We start from the raw sequence: 13,941 nt of genomic DNA, 5'->3' as shown, positions 1-13,941 counted from the left end.
AAAGTCCAGGTTCGTTGTTTTTTCCCCTATAGATTGTAAGCGTCACCAAGGAGTAAGTGCGTATGCAGCTTAATATGAGACATTTCACTCAGCAGCTAAGGAAAAATCGTGTTCTAGGTTGATCCCCACTTTTCTTCCCGCACACCACCACCTTAAAGCTATGTTTTCGCTTTTAGTTTCACTTTAACATCCTATTGCCCTTGACTTGGAGTAGCCGGGTGGAAATCAAGTTTGGGGTAGTATTAAATCTAAAATAAGCTCTGAGAAAGCGAAATTCGTCTTGTAGTTCGTTGTTAATTTGTAAATGATTGGAGCGGCATTTGACGGAGGAAATCACCTCTGTTGGTTGCATTTCTAAACCATGGCAGATCGCTACCAGACGTTCTCATTATCCCCCTTCCAACTCTACTAATTTCTTTACAAATTTTACTGAGTTTATAATTAATGGATTACTTCACGTAGCTATATAGATTACCTCTTGGCAAGATCAGGAACTCTACCATCTTCCTAGCTGAACATATTGAGGTTTAAGAGAAAGAACAGGCAACAGGATAGCCTGAAGTTGGAGCAAAGAAATGAAAATTCCCGGTGCTACATTCATATGCTTTATCTGTAAGCCTTTTTAAGGCTCCAAGGACTGTGTTCTCCCTCAGCCACCTCCTCCGTGTCCTGGAACGACTTTGTCCACAGCTACTTCCTTTCCTGAAATTTCATTTTAAGAGAGGAGGGTTACAAGGAATTAACATTTGTGTGGTAGTCCTTAGAATGCATTCATTCATTGATTTTTTTTTTTTCCTACAGTCAGCTGTGAAATGGAATATCCTCTTTTACAGGTGGATGACTTCAAGAATTTAGGTTAACTAGCCCCTTACACATAAATAAAACTGAGATTTGAAGCTACTCTATCTGATTGTAAGGATTACTTCCCACTATTCGTTAGAGAACATCCCAAGCAGAAGCCTAGTTGCTGTCACAGAAGTCAGGAAATTTAGGCTCAATCAATAAAAGAAAACTCGTCAGGAGATACACATATTCTTTGTCGCACAGCAAAGTCCTTACACCAGGAAAAGTTTCTTTTAAAAATAAAATAATATTAATGGTGACCTTTGGGCCCTAAAGATCACCTGGCAGCAAGTTTAACTTTTCTGAGCACTATATTCTGGAGGGGAAACCTTGGGCATTGTCAGTGTAAATGTGAGCTCTAAAAATCTTATTTTCTATTTATTACCTACATGTCATTATTTTCTATTTATTACCCACATAGCAGCTTACTGTGAACATTAAGTGACCAAAATTTGTTTTTAATTTTTTGTTTTGAGACAGGGTCTCACTTTGTCATCCAGACTGAAGTGTAGTGACACAACCACATGCTCACTGCATTCAACCTCCCTGGCTAGTGTTCCCACCTGTCTCCCAAGGAGCTGGCACTACAGGCACGCACCATCACACCCGCTTAATTTTTATTATTTTGTTTTTATGATTTTTGTAGAGCCAGGGTCCCACTGTGTTGCCCAGGCTGGTCTCAAAGTAAATTTGTAATGGAATTTGTGAAAAAAAATTCTCTAAGCTCCATATATAACTAAGGCATTCATTTCTTGCTCTCCAAAGCTAATTTCAATTAAATTATATATTCGTGAAATATTCAAGCATGGATTAAGGGGGACATCACTCAGGAAGTGATAGTCCTGATTGCCTGTTTCAATCCTAAGTTTGGGCAATTTATCTAATTCCTCTGTAAGCACTTCCTTACCTGTTTATTCCAAACAGGAATAATAATTAGTAACTACTGCATGACACTGCTGGAGTAACAAATAAAAGGACACAGCTAAAGCACTTAGGACCGTGTCTGCACAGAGGATGACCCCCTAAATATTAACTGTGGCTAAAGCCTCTGGTTGAAATGATAGAGAAGGTGCCTTTCATCCTGCCCACAATTAAAGCCAAGAGTCCTGAGGCCTGGAATAATTAGCGTTTGATGTGAAAAGGGCTTCTTTGTCTGGCAGTGTAAATAATACTCTTTGAACAGTTCAATCCCCTCTTTAAAGCCATTGCTTTCCTCTGAAGCATTTTGAAGACATCCTACCGCCTGTGGCTGTTTGATTTCCCTATCGTTGCTTGCCAATTCAAGCAACATGTGTCATATTTTCCAGGGACTGTCTCATGCCCTCAGTAGAACTAGGGGTGCCTCATTTAATGGTCAGATGTGTTGAGTTGTAAGGAAGGAAACCTAGAAATTCACGTAAGAATTGCTTAGTACTTTTTTACTCCTTTTTTCTTCCCAAGTTTCCTATTAACTTTGCTAACCTTGCTACATTTATTTTGCATCCATTTGTTGACTAGGTTTCCCTCATATACCTCCAAATCACAGCGATGTTTTTAGATGAACTTCTGCACCTTGATAAGTATGTTCTTTAATTGGAATGTAGAAAATTGGCTGGCTGATGAGGGCCACACTTTCCTGAATCCATTGTATCCTTGAGACATAGGTCACTTCAAAGGAAACTGATTGGTGTAAATTCCTGGCCTGAAAAGCTGAAGAACACCACCTCACCACTAAAGAAGTAACATCATTTTTAGGCTCTGATTTGAGTAGCTGCTACCACTGTATTTGTCACTCCTGCAGTAAATAATTTCTGAAAAGAACCAAGAAGTTACTATCTCCCAACTACCCTCAGCAGTGTATATCTTGATGGCATTCAGAACATACTATCCCAAAATATGGCCCCTTAACATACTGAATATTTTAAGGTGAAAGAATTTGAGAAGCATCATCGGCAGTAAGGTCTCTCTGACTTTTCCCAACTCTTCTCCCCTGAAGTAGGTCATAGGACCCTCGTATGAGTCCTGCAGAGTCTGAGAGAAATCTGAACAAAAAGACCTTGCTAGGTTTCTGTTTCAACCTTAGCTCACAGTCTTCTTTTTGTCCTATTATATTTCTGCATGACTCTCCACTCTTCATCAAACCTAGTGTAAAAATACTCAGGTTTACCCCTTCTCTAGGTTTTCATTTCCTTATGAAGGCTCCCATGTCATGTGAAATTTATATTAAATAAATGTTGCATTAGTCCACTCTCACACTGCTATAAATAAATAACTGAGACTGGGTAATTATAAAGAGAAGAGGTTTCATTGGCTCCTAAAACCGCAGGCTGTACAGGAAGCATAGCAGCTTCTGCTTCTGGGGAGGCCTCAGGGAGCTTTTACTCATGGCAGAAGGCAAATGGGAAACAAGGCGTCTTACGTGGTGGTGCAGAAGCAAGGGGGAGAGAAGGTGGAGGTACCATACTGTTAAACAACCAGGTGACAAAACTCGCTATCCCAACAGCTCCAAGGGGGTGGTGTTAAACCTTGAGAAACCACCCCTGTGGTCCAATGACCTCCCACCAGACCCCACCTCCAACACTGGGGATTGCAACTGAACGTGAGATTTGGGTGGGAACACAGATCCAAACCGCATCAAATGTATATGCTTTTCTCTCGTTAATCTGTCTTTTGTTACAGGGCCCCAGCCAATGAATTTCAGATGGGTAGAAGGGAAAGCTGTTTTCTTCCCTACAGCACACAGTAGGTGTGGGCGGGCATCTGTGTTCTGTATGTCTGTTTTTCTAGGATAGAGAAGCAGACATAACATTGAAAAAATACAGAGAAAAATAATCCCAGAATGAAACCGTTTGAGATGTGTATTCCTTTGCTAGGGCTGCCATAACAAAGTACCAGACTGGGTGACTTCAACATTTATTTTTTTCACAATTCTGGAGGCTACAATTCTTAAGATTAACCCTGTGAGCAGGGTCGATTTCTTCTGAGGTCTCTCTCCATGGTATGTCGATAACTGTCTTCTCCCTGTGTCTTCACATTATCTTTTCTCCGTGTGTGTGTCCAGTCTTCTTTACTTATAAGGACACCAGTCAGATTGGATTCAGACCCACCTCAATAACTTCATTTTGTATCTTTAACAACCCTAACTCTACATGCAGTCATATTTTCAAGGACTTCAACATATGCAGCAGGGAAGAGGGTAAATCAGTCCATAACAAGAAGCACAGTAATTAGTTTTCCAAATACTATATGAACTAAGTATTCCACAGGTGGCTCAAACCCAGCAGGACCAAGCCTGGCCTCATTATCCTCACAGCTCTGCTTATCCAAGTTTGAAATTTGGTCCTCATCCTAGATTACCACCATTCATTTTCATCATATATTTAAAAATATACAAATTCCTGTTCTATTGATTCTATTTTAACATCATATTTTTGTTTATCATGGCTAAAAATTGGAAATATAAATGTTGAAGAGTAGGAGTTTCACTAAAAATAGGTTTTATCAGGCCCGGCACAGTAGCTCACGCCAGCACTTTGGGAGGCCGAGGTAGGCAGATCACTTGAGCCCAAGAGTTTGAGACAGCCTGGGCAATATGGTTAAACCCCATCTCTACAGAAAATACAAAAATTACTCCGGTGTGGTGGTGTGCATCTGTAGTCCCAGCTACTCAGGAGACTGAGGTAGGAGGATCGCTGTAGCCTGGGAGGCAGAGGTTGCAGTGAGCCATGATCCCGTTACGGCACTCCAGCCTGAGCAACAGAGAGAGACACTGTCTTAAAAGAAGAAAAAAGACAAAAAAAAAAAAAAGGTTTATGCATAATGAAATACTGTGCAGCTGTTAAAACCAATGTCAAAAAAATAAACATAAAATATGCTTGAAGGACAGTACTTTGGGAAAGGTGCCAAATCATATATTCTCATTTATATTAATATATCATATACATGTGTAGTATAGTTACAGGATAAAAAACTGACTAGAAGGCTCAATGCCAAAATGTTAACAATTCTGTTGCATTCTTTGGGATGAAAGGATCAGCTCCTCTGGAGAGAACTTTCTCTATCTGGCTGTCTCTAAAACTCCCAATAGTGTGATTAAGAAAAAAGAAGTTCTGGGCCGGGCGTGGTGGCTCAAACCTGTAATCCCAGCACCAGCACTTTGGGAGGCCGAGACGGGCAGATCACGAGGTCAGGAGATCGAGACCACCCTGGCTAACACGGTGAAACCCCGTCTCTACTAAAAAATACAAAAAACTAGCCGGGCGAGCTGGCGGGCGCCTGTAGTCCCAGCTACTCGGGAGGCTGAGGCAGGAGAATGGCGTAAACGCGGGAGGCGGAGCTTGCAGTGAGCTGAGATCCGGCCACTGCACTCCAGCCTGGGCGACAGAGCGAGACTCCGTCTCAAAAAAAAAAAAAAAAGAAAAAAAATAGTTCTCCATGAAGCCCTTTCCTTTTCCAAGTTTCCCCATTCTGTGTTAAGAAAAATAAAAGTAATTTTTTTCTTTTTTCTACTGCCTCCATATTTGCAGAAAAAAAATTATTAATTGGACATATAATTATTGAATACCAACTATGTACACAGTATTATTCTAGGTTTGGTATATAAAATATGAATAAGATAATTTTAAGATTCAATTCCTTACTAAGGAAATTGAAAAACAACGCAAGAGAAAAGTATCCTAGTATTAAAGGATAGAGTAAGATTAGTGAACTACTTAATCCATGTTACTCTATGTTCTTGTTTATAAAATAATGCACTAGTGACCTCAAAGAGGATCAAATGGGAAAGTCAAGCAAAACTTGCAATATTACTGTAAAGACCAGAAAAGCATAAGGAATTTTAATGCCAAGAAAGCAACATTGCAAGGCAATGGTTACCTCCAGGGGAAGTAGTGGGAGGATGAGAGATGAGAGAGATGTTATTTGTAATATTTGTTATACCTGGTTGGCAACTGGGTTCAAGCATGGTCATTATATTATCCTTTATAACTTGTATATGGATTTAATACTTTTTTTTTTTTTTTTTCAGACGGAGACTTGCTCTGCCACCCAGGCTGGAGTGTAGTCGCAATCTCGGTTCACTGCAACCTCCTCTTCCTGGGTTCAAGCAATTCTCCTACCTCAGCCTCCAGAGTACCTGGGACTACAAGCACGCACCACCATGCCCAGCTAATTTTGTATTTTTGGTAGACATGGGGTTTCACTATGTTGGCCAAGCTGGTCTTGTCTCCTGACCTCAGGTGATCCACCTGCCTCAGCCTCCGAGAGTTCTAGCATTACAGGCATGCACTTACAGCACCTGGCCTTACTTTTTTTTTTTTTTTTTTTTTTTTGAGACAGGAGGCCGGGCGCGGTGGCTCAAGCCTGTAATCCCTGCACTTTGGGAGGCCGAGACGGGCGGATCACGAGGTCAGGAGATCGAGACCATCCTGGCTAACATGGTGAAACCCCGTCTCTACTAAAAAATACAAAAAATTAGCCGGGTGTGGTGGCGGGCGCCTGTAGTCCCAGCTACTCAGGAGGCTGAGGCAGGAGAATGGCGTAAACCCGGGAGGCGGAGCTTGCAGTGAGCTGAGATCTGGCCACTGCACTCCAGCCTGGGCAACAGAGCGAGACTCCGTCTCAAAAAAAAAAAAAAAAAGAGACAGGAGTCTCGCTCTGTCACCCAGGCTGGAGTGCAGTGGCGCAATCTCAGCTCACTGCAAGCTCCGCCTCCCGGGTTCACACCATTCTGCCTCAGCCTCCCCAGTAGCTGGGACTACAGGCGCCTGCCATGGCACCCAGCTAATGTTTTGTATTTTTTGTAGAGACGGGGTTTCACCAGATCTCCATCTCCTGACCTCGTGATCCGCCCACCTCGGCCTCCCAAAGTGCTGGGATTACAGGCATGAGCCACTGCACCCGGCCTACATTCTTTTATATGTATCTAGAATTATAAATTTTGAAGCAAATAAAGTAACAACAATGAACAAATGTATTCATGGAAAAGTCATCTCGCCTTCCATAAAAACAAAACCTCCATAAATATTGCATGTATTAGAAATTTGGTTATAAAAAAGGCAATCTCTCCAAAAGTCTGTAGATGCTCAAAAGACCAGGCACTTTACGAAAATCACTGCTAATATACAAGACTTGCTGTGTAGAAGACAGTTCTTGAAATACCTTCCTTCTCTGCCAGAAGGCCATAACCTAACATGTATACTAAGGTATTTCATTTTATCAACTGTAAATTTAGATTTATATTCATTTTATTTATATTCATCTATTTGTTAAGATAAACACATAATTTGAGTCTAATATGCTCAGCGTAAGAACTAGTTTTGTGAAAGGTGTTAGAATTGTGACATAATCAGAAGCAAAGCAGGGAGGGGAGATTTTGTATGGTTCCCTGCTCTCCAGAAAAAAGTTCACATTTGTGTCATTGGCCTAACAGCCAGGAACTATCACTTCTGATACTGACTTGAATTACACTCATCTGACATTCCATATAATATTCCATTCCTGCTTTCCTTTTCATAAGCATATGTTTTCACTCTCCAAATAGACTGCAGGATCATTAGTAGCAGGGAAAAATATAGTGGGAAGGCCGTGGGGAAGGGAGCAGGATTGTAATGCCAGTGGGGTCACAACACAGAAGGTGTCACTTGAAAGAAGTGAGGCAGCAACACTTAAATCTAGAAGCTGAATTGCCCACACAAAGGGAATTGTCAGTATATAGTCCCTGAAAGAGATACATACTTCCAGCAAGTTCGAGAGGCTAGCGGAGCTGGGCAAGGAAGGAAAGGAGGAGTAGTGGGATTTGAGGCCAAAGAGATAACAACAGCCAGAGTGGGGACTTGCAAGGTACTGAAAGGACTTTGGGTTTTCCTTTTAGTGAAATGAGAGCCATTGGAGGATTTTCAGTAGAAGAGTGACCTGATTTTACTCACCCTTTACTGGAAATCTGTGGAACAGAACTAGGCAATGAGGGTGCTACAACAATAAAGGTGAGCGTTGGCAGTGGTTTGACCAGAAGTGGGAATGAGAAACAGTTGGATTCTGTTTTCAAAGAGCTCATAGAACTTACTGATGGATTGTTATGTAGGATGTGAAAGGAAACGACAGAAATGACTCCAGCTAAAACAGTAAAATGCTGTTCACTAATTTCAAGATGATGGGAGAAGCTGTTTTGCAGACATAATGAAAGAAATTGAAGCTTATTTAAGTTTGAAGTGCATATTTATTGGACTTTCAAGTTGAGATGTCAAGTAGCAGGGTCTCTAGAATATGGAATACAAGGCTGTGGGCTACTGACTTAACATCCACAATATGAACATATGGGCAGCATCTCCACAGCAACAAACATCAGTTCAAAATAATCAGAGAGATTTTCATCCTCCACGTCCATCTTCTCAGATCCATCAGGAGCCACAGAACTAAGGGAAGAAAAAAGGCAGCATCAAATATAGAGCTGTCAAGCTGAGTTCCACAAATACGTTTCAGGAGGCCTGAGAACTCCTGGAATTCCAAGCAAAATATATGGGGAAAGTGGGCACATTTTGAAAAAGGTATGAATATCTATCACTGGGTCTCCAAAGTAACCCCCCTTCATGGTTCTAACTTTAACAGGTTATTTGAATGAAAATTGCAATATTATTGCATACCCTTATTACCAAGGGCATTTTTCCACATTTGTAAAATAGGGATAACTTTTTCTGTGTGTTCCAAATATTACGGAAACAGACAATTACTAAAGAAAGCACTTGTAAAACTGCAAGTTAGGAATCCAGATGTCGTACGTACAAAGCAAACATTCCTTACTTCTGTAACCCAGGGCTCAGTCCTTGCACTGCTTATCTTCATTATCAACCCTCTTTTCCTAAGAGATGTCATTTCACCTTCTGGCTTTTTTACTCTCATAGGAGTAAAAACTCTCAATTACGTTTCCAGCCGAGACTTCTTTTCTGAACTCCAGATTTGTGTATCAAACTGCTTACCTTCGTATATCTTCCTCTTAGATATGTGTAATAAGCATCTCACACTCTCTCTGGATGTCCAAAACTAAGATATGGAATTCTTCCCAAAACTTGTTCCTTGAGTATTCTTCCCCGTTTTTAGCAACTGATACCTCCATTTCAGTTGCTGTCAGTGAAATAACTGGAATCATCCATAAATTTTCTTTCTCTCATACTCTACACACTCAGTGGCTCAGAAATGAACTATCAACCTTCTTTCAAAATAAATAAAGAATCCAACAACTTTTCAGAGCCTCTACCACTAATACACAGAGCAAGCCACTGCCATCTCAACTCCTTTTTTTTAGTACCCTACTAACTGATCTCTGCTCCTATCCAGGCTCCATCACAGTTTATTCTTCATTAGGCATCCAGACAGCTCATTTTAAAATATAAATCAGATCATCTCAGTCCTCTGCTCAAAACCCTGAGTGGCTCCCACCTCACTAGGAATAAAACCAAAGTAGTTACACTGGCCTACATACAAGGCCATATAGGAACAGCTTGCCTCCATTTGCCTTTCAGACCTCATCTCCATTCCTCTGCACCTCTTCTGCCCTTTTGCCCAGCCACAATAACTCTGCTATCTCCAGGCTTTGCTACTTGGTCTTCTATTTGGAATATTCTCTAGTCTGTATTTCTCCACTATCGCTTTATCAGTAAAGCTTTCCTTGACCCTATCATTTAAAATGACCACCTTCTCGACTGGGCGCGGTGACTCACACCTGTAATCCCAGCACTTTGGGAGGCCAAGGCAGGCGGATCACATGAAGCAGGAGTTCAGGACGAGTCTAACCAAACATGTACTAAAAATACAAAAATTAGCTGGGTGTGGTGGCGCATGCTTGTAATCCCAGCTACTCGGGAGGCTGAGACACTAGAATTGCTTGAACCCAAGCGAGGTGTAGGTGGAATGTGCCGAGATCGCACCACTGCACTGCAGACTGGGCAACAGAGCAAGACCCTACCTCAAAAAAATAATTAAACATCACCTCCTCCCTCTTTAGCCTGTTTCAGTGATAGCACTTAGCACCATCTGATAGTTTTACTTACTTCATGTGTGAACGCACACCCAATAGACTCCATGCATACAGAAAATACTGTTTTGTTCACTGTCATTCACTCCTATAATTCTCAGAGCCATTAACGGTACCTGGCATATGTTATGTGCTCAATTTTTGTTGTTAATTTTATGTCCTCATACAAACCAGTGCTTTAGCTCCGATAACATCGTTCTTTTCATATTAATGCACAAGTCCATATCTTTGAAAAAGATGACACTCAAAGTAACTCCACTGATTTTCCCAATTTCAAACTTAGAACCCTACAATTTGCTTGCTGACCACAAAGAGGAAAAATCTGATTTTACAATGTAACTATCATCCTAAACCAGCAATTGTCCTATTATCTTCAACGTAGATAAACCAGACATATGTCTCTGATGTGGTGCACCAGTATGTACATATAAACTCTTCCTGACAAGAATATAAACCTGATTTCAACTAAGTATACAAAAGTCACTTCTGCTCAGGACAGAGTATAGAAACCAAGTAAAATGACACCATTAGAAAAGCCAATCCAGGCCGGGCGCGGTGGCTTACGCCTATAAATCCCAACACTTTGGGAGGCCGAGGCGGGCGGATCTACTAAAAATACAAAAATCAGGTGGGCGACTGTAATCCCACCTATTTAGGAGGCTGAGGCAAGAGAATCGCTTGAAACCGTAAGGCGGAGGATCGCGCCACTGCACTCTAGCCTGGACGAAAGAGAAACACTCCGTCTCAAGAAAAAAAAAAATAGGTTTTGGTGATGTTTCTATATTGCTCACTAAGCGATACTCTTTTAATGTTCTTATAATACGCAGAAACACATTTTATTAGGTCTAATGGAAACAGTACTTAATAGCTCTCGAATGAACATTTATATTGTTACCCCACACTACCTTTTGCTGACCAGTTTTGTCACCAAGTCAAAAGCAGCAGCGTAAACGCCGCCTGTACTTAGATTTACGATCCTACTCAGGGAGATCTGTTGCGCTCACGGATTCGCCTTTAAGGACCGCCGCCTGGGTGCGAGGCTTCTTTGTTCTCAGCCCTCCCCGCCATTTTGAAAACAGTAACGTGGAGTCTTCCCCGAGTTTCCTACAACTTCCGTAATCCTTGAGATCCTTACGAACACTTCAAGCTTAAACTGAAAAGTAAAGCCCCACGAGAATTATAAACCGTGCCAATACAGCTTACTCACTGCTATCTAACGCCCTAAGGTGTCCAAGAAAACTAAACGTTAAACATACCAACTACCCCCAAATAGGAAATAGTAACTTTTAAGTTTTTTGTGCCCAAATCCTAAACATGCGCGATTAACCACAAGAAATTAAACGTTACCTGCAAATGCACACTAGTGCACAACGACTGCCTTTTCAGCAAAAACCTGGAACAGGATAACAAGATGTCCGCTCTTTTACGAAGAAAGTGGGCGGCCCTAAAAAGGGCCTTTGGTTGTAAAGAGAAATACTGAGTGGAGTAAGCGGGAGCCTTAACCACCGAAGCCGTAAAGAGTGCGTCCCTGTCGCTTCAGCGCATAGACCACATCCATTGCTGTTACAGTCTTGCGTTTAGCATGCTCCGTGTAAGTGACTGCATCACGAATCACGTTCTCCAGGAACACCTTCAGAACACCACGGGTCTCCTCATAGATAAGGCCAGAAATACGCTTGACACCGCCGCGGCGAGCAAGGCGGCGGATGGCTGGCTTAGTGATGCCCTGAATGTTGTCCCGCAAAACCTTGCGGTGACGCTTAGCGCCTCCCTTACCTAAGCCTTTCCCACCCTTACCACGTCCAGACATGACTAACCACCTCCCGAAGCCGCTTTCAGGAACCTAAAAGCCGAGGAGAGCAACGACGCCCTTATATGCAGGGAATTCGGACCTAATTGAAGACTGAAAGCGCGCATACGGGAACTTTGGTCCTGCTTCTTGGTCTCACCCTATGCAGCCCGCCCTGGATGATGTCACCAACAACTTCAGCCTTTGACATCTGAGCGCGGGTTCCGTGGAGGCGTCTCTCGCAATTGCTGGGAAATAGGAATGGGAGTTTTACGGCTGTTTTAACAGCTAAATCAGATTAAAGAAATCAACATGTTTAAATTATTATCAATTGTTTCTTGAGTTGCTTTAGGACAATTGGAGACGAGCTTCGGTCCACAGGACCGAAAGCCTGAGGAGTCCAGCTTTGTCCCCAAGGTCACAGTGACTGGCATTTCTGCTGCCTACTGTAAAGCACATGCGGACCGAAACCTCCTTCGGAAGTGTTTGACAATTGCAAGATTTCACCCTCTCTATCATCAAGCCAAGGGAAACGTAACCAAAACGGTTTTCTTCCCGATGGCGAAGACATGGTAGGTTAGTGATTCGTGGTAGAATTATCCCCCTCCGCGCGGAGGCTTGATTCTATTCCCAGTTTGTTCTCTTCTTTCCCTACTTATTAAAATTTGTAATTGCCATTTCAATATCTAAGTGCCCCTCACAACTGCACCCAGTGTGTGGGTTTCGGGGTGGGTTTTTGGGGGGGTTTTTTCCCCTTTTTTTGTTGTATTGAGACAGGGTCTTGCTATGTTGCCTGCGTTCGTCTCCCGAAGTGCAGTGACTGCAGGCGTGAGCTACTACAGAGTGACTCTCGCACCTAGCCCACTAGTGTATTGATGTTTACTTTTCTATCCCTAGTTTTGTTTTCTGTTTGATTCTGGTAGACGCCTTTTTCCAAAGTGAGTTGGCAACCTGTGGTAGCCAAAGTATGAAATAGGCAACTTATCGTAGGCTCGCTCTTAAAATACGAAGTGGTCTGAGCGCATCGCCTGTAAGTAGTTAAGAGTATTGTGAGGAAGGCTTGGTGATGGAGGAGCAGAGTGGCGCAGCGGAAGCGTGCTGGGCCCATAACCCAGAGGTCGATGGATCGAAACCATCCTCTGCTAGACATTTTTTTCCCTTGTCTCTTCCGGATAATTTTTTTTTCTAGTTACAATTTTTTTAGGTTAAACAATAATGAAAGAAAACAAAATGAGAATGGCGTGAACCGGGAGGCTGAGGCAGGAGAATGGCGTGAACCCGGGAGGCAGAGCTTGCAGTGAGCTGAGATCCGGCCACTGCACTCCAGCCTGGGTGACAGAGCGAGACTCCGTCTCAAAAAAAAAAAATAATCAATACACTTTGGGCGATGGGGCCAGGAGAGATTAGTCAATCCACCAGTAATATTAATAGAGCTAAGGCTTAAGAAGTACATAATTATTCCATGGTGACTCAACCATGCCTGGGATTGGACTGTAAGGCAACTGCCATTGAGCGACGTATCCTTGGTGATACATAAAGGGAATCCCTCCAATGGGGCGGTGTAATTGATACTATTGTTCTGAGAATCTAATTGTTCTCTGTCGGGGGAGTTAAGGGTCCTGGAGTCCATGCTCACTGATCACAATATACCTCAGGAGGAGTGTTACTCTGGAGTACAAGTCACACTACTCAGGGGTTAGGAAAAGATGCCCAATATGTTTTTGCTTCTACACAGGGGAAACACACCGCACAGGAGACTGCAGCTAGTATGGCCAAGACCATCGAGTCAGGAGTTTTTGCCTGACCCTGACACTCCAGCATTTTCTCAGCTTCCTGCGTGGTTTTCTTGATCTGTCCCCATGTTATGGGGGTGGATGTCAATGTGACTCCAGTCAGCCCTCGTTCCATTTTCGCATTCAGATTCAACTAGCCTATGGCTTGTACTGGGGGAACCGGGCCCGTGGTTGCGATCCATGGATCCCACCAGTCTCCTGTTCCATGGTTGCACACATCTGGAGGGCACCTACACGGTTTGTCCATCTCCTGTAAAAACACAAGCATACCCTCATACCCACGTCAGCAAATCCACTGGGCCTTTCCATTGTCCTTCCAGGGATTTCCATAACACCTTTGGATAAACTTGCCTCTTTCCCTCTAACACTTGCCAGTGTCGTTCTGCCGGAGTCTTACCATCCATACCAGGAGTCAAAAAATTTAAAGTAAACAAGGCTAAATGTGATTTTATTTAAGGTGGTAGCTGGTCTCCTATTCTCCCGTTTTTCTCAACATACACCATAGTGTT

The 13,941-nt window shown here is 42.6% G+C and overlaps 1 protein-coding gene and 1 non-coding gene across 5 annotated transcripts; one reads left to right on the top strand and one right to left on the bottom strand.

Annotated features, from left to right (window-relative positions):
• Positions 1-3,719: 3,719 nt before the first annotated feature.
• LOC102138137 (histone H4) lies at positions 3,720-11,695 on the bottom strand. 4 transcript variants are annotated; one of them, XM_074038720.1, is made up of 3 exons: positions 11,198-11,695; positions 10,756-11,003; positions 3,720-4,595 (listed from the first exon to the last, which is right to left on the bottom strand). In XM_074038720.1, the coding sequence occupies exon 1, from the start codon at positions 11,658-11,660 to the stop codon at positions 11,349-11,351; it is 312 nt and encodes a 103-aa protein (XP_073894821.1). In that variant the 5' UTR covers positions 11,661-11,695; the 3' UTR covers positions 3,720-4,595; positions 10,756-11,003; positions 11,198-11,348. The 4 variants fall into 4 exon arrangements, with proteins under 4 accessions (XP_073894821.1, XP_045245952.1, XP_045245953.1 ...); XM_045390017.3 differs by lacking the exon at positions 3,720-4,595 and adding an exon at positions 8,019-8,234; XM_045390018.3 differs by lacking the exon at positions 3,720-4,595 and adding an exon at positions 8,019-8,234 and having other exon boundaries at positions 10,855-11,003.
• A 1,017-nt stretch (positions 11,696-12,712) lies between these two features.
• TRNAM-CAU (transfer RNA methionine (anticodon CAU)) lies at positions 12,713-12,784 on the top strand. Its single transcript has one exon. It is a non-coding gene; the product is annotated as a tRNA-Met (tRNA).
• Positions 12,785-13,941: the final 1,157 nt, after the last annotated feature.

This window comes from Macaca fascicularis, chromosome 4 (genome assembly GCF_037993035.2).
Source record: "Macaca fascicularis isolate 582-1 chromosome 4, T2T-MFA8v1.1".
NCBI classification, from domain to species: domain Eukaryota; kingdom Metazoa; phylum Chordata; class Mammalia; order Primates; family Cercopithecidae; genus Macaca; species Macaca fascicularis.
The sequence above is the reverse complement of the archived record's forward strand: the minus strand, read 5'-3'. Positions and strand labels throughout refer to the sequence as shown.

Coding starts and splice junctions, on each gene's coding strand:
- LOC102138137 (XM_074038720.1), bottom strand. CDS start 11,660: ATGTCTGGACGTGGTAAGGGTGGGAAAGGCTTAGGTAAGGGAGGCGCT.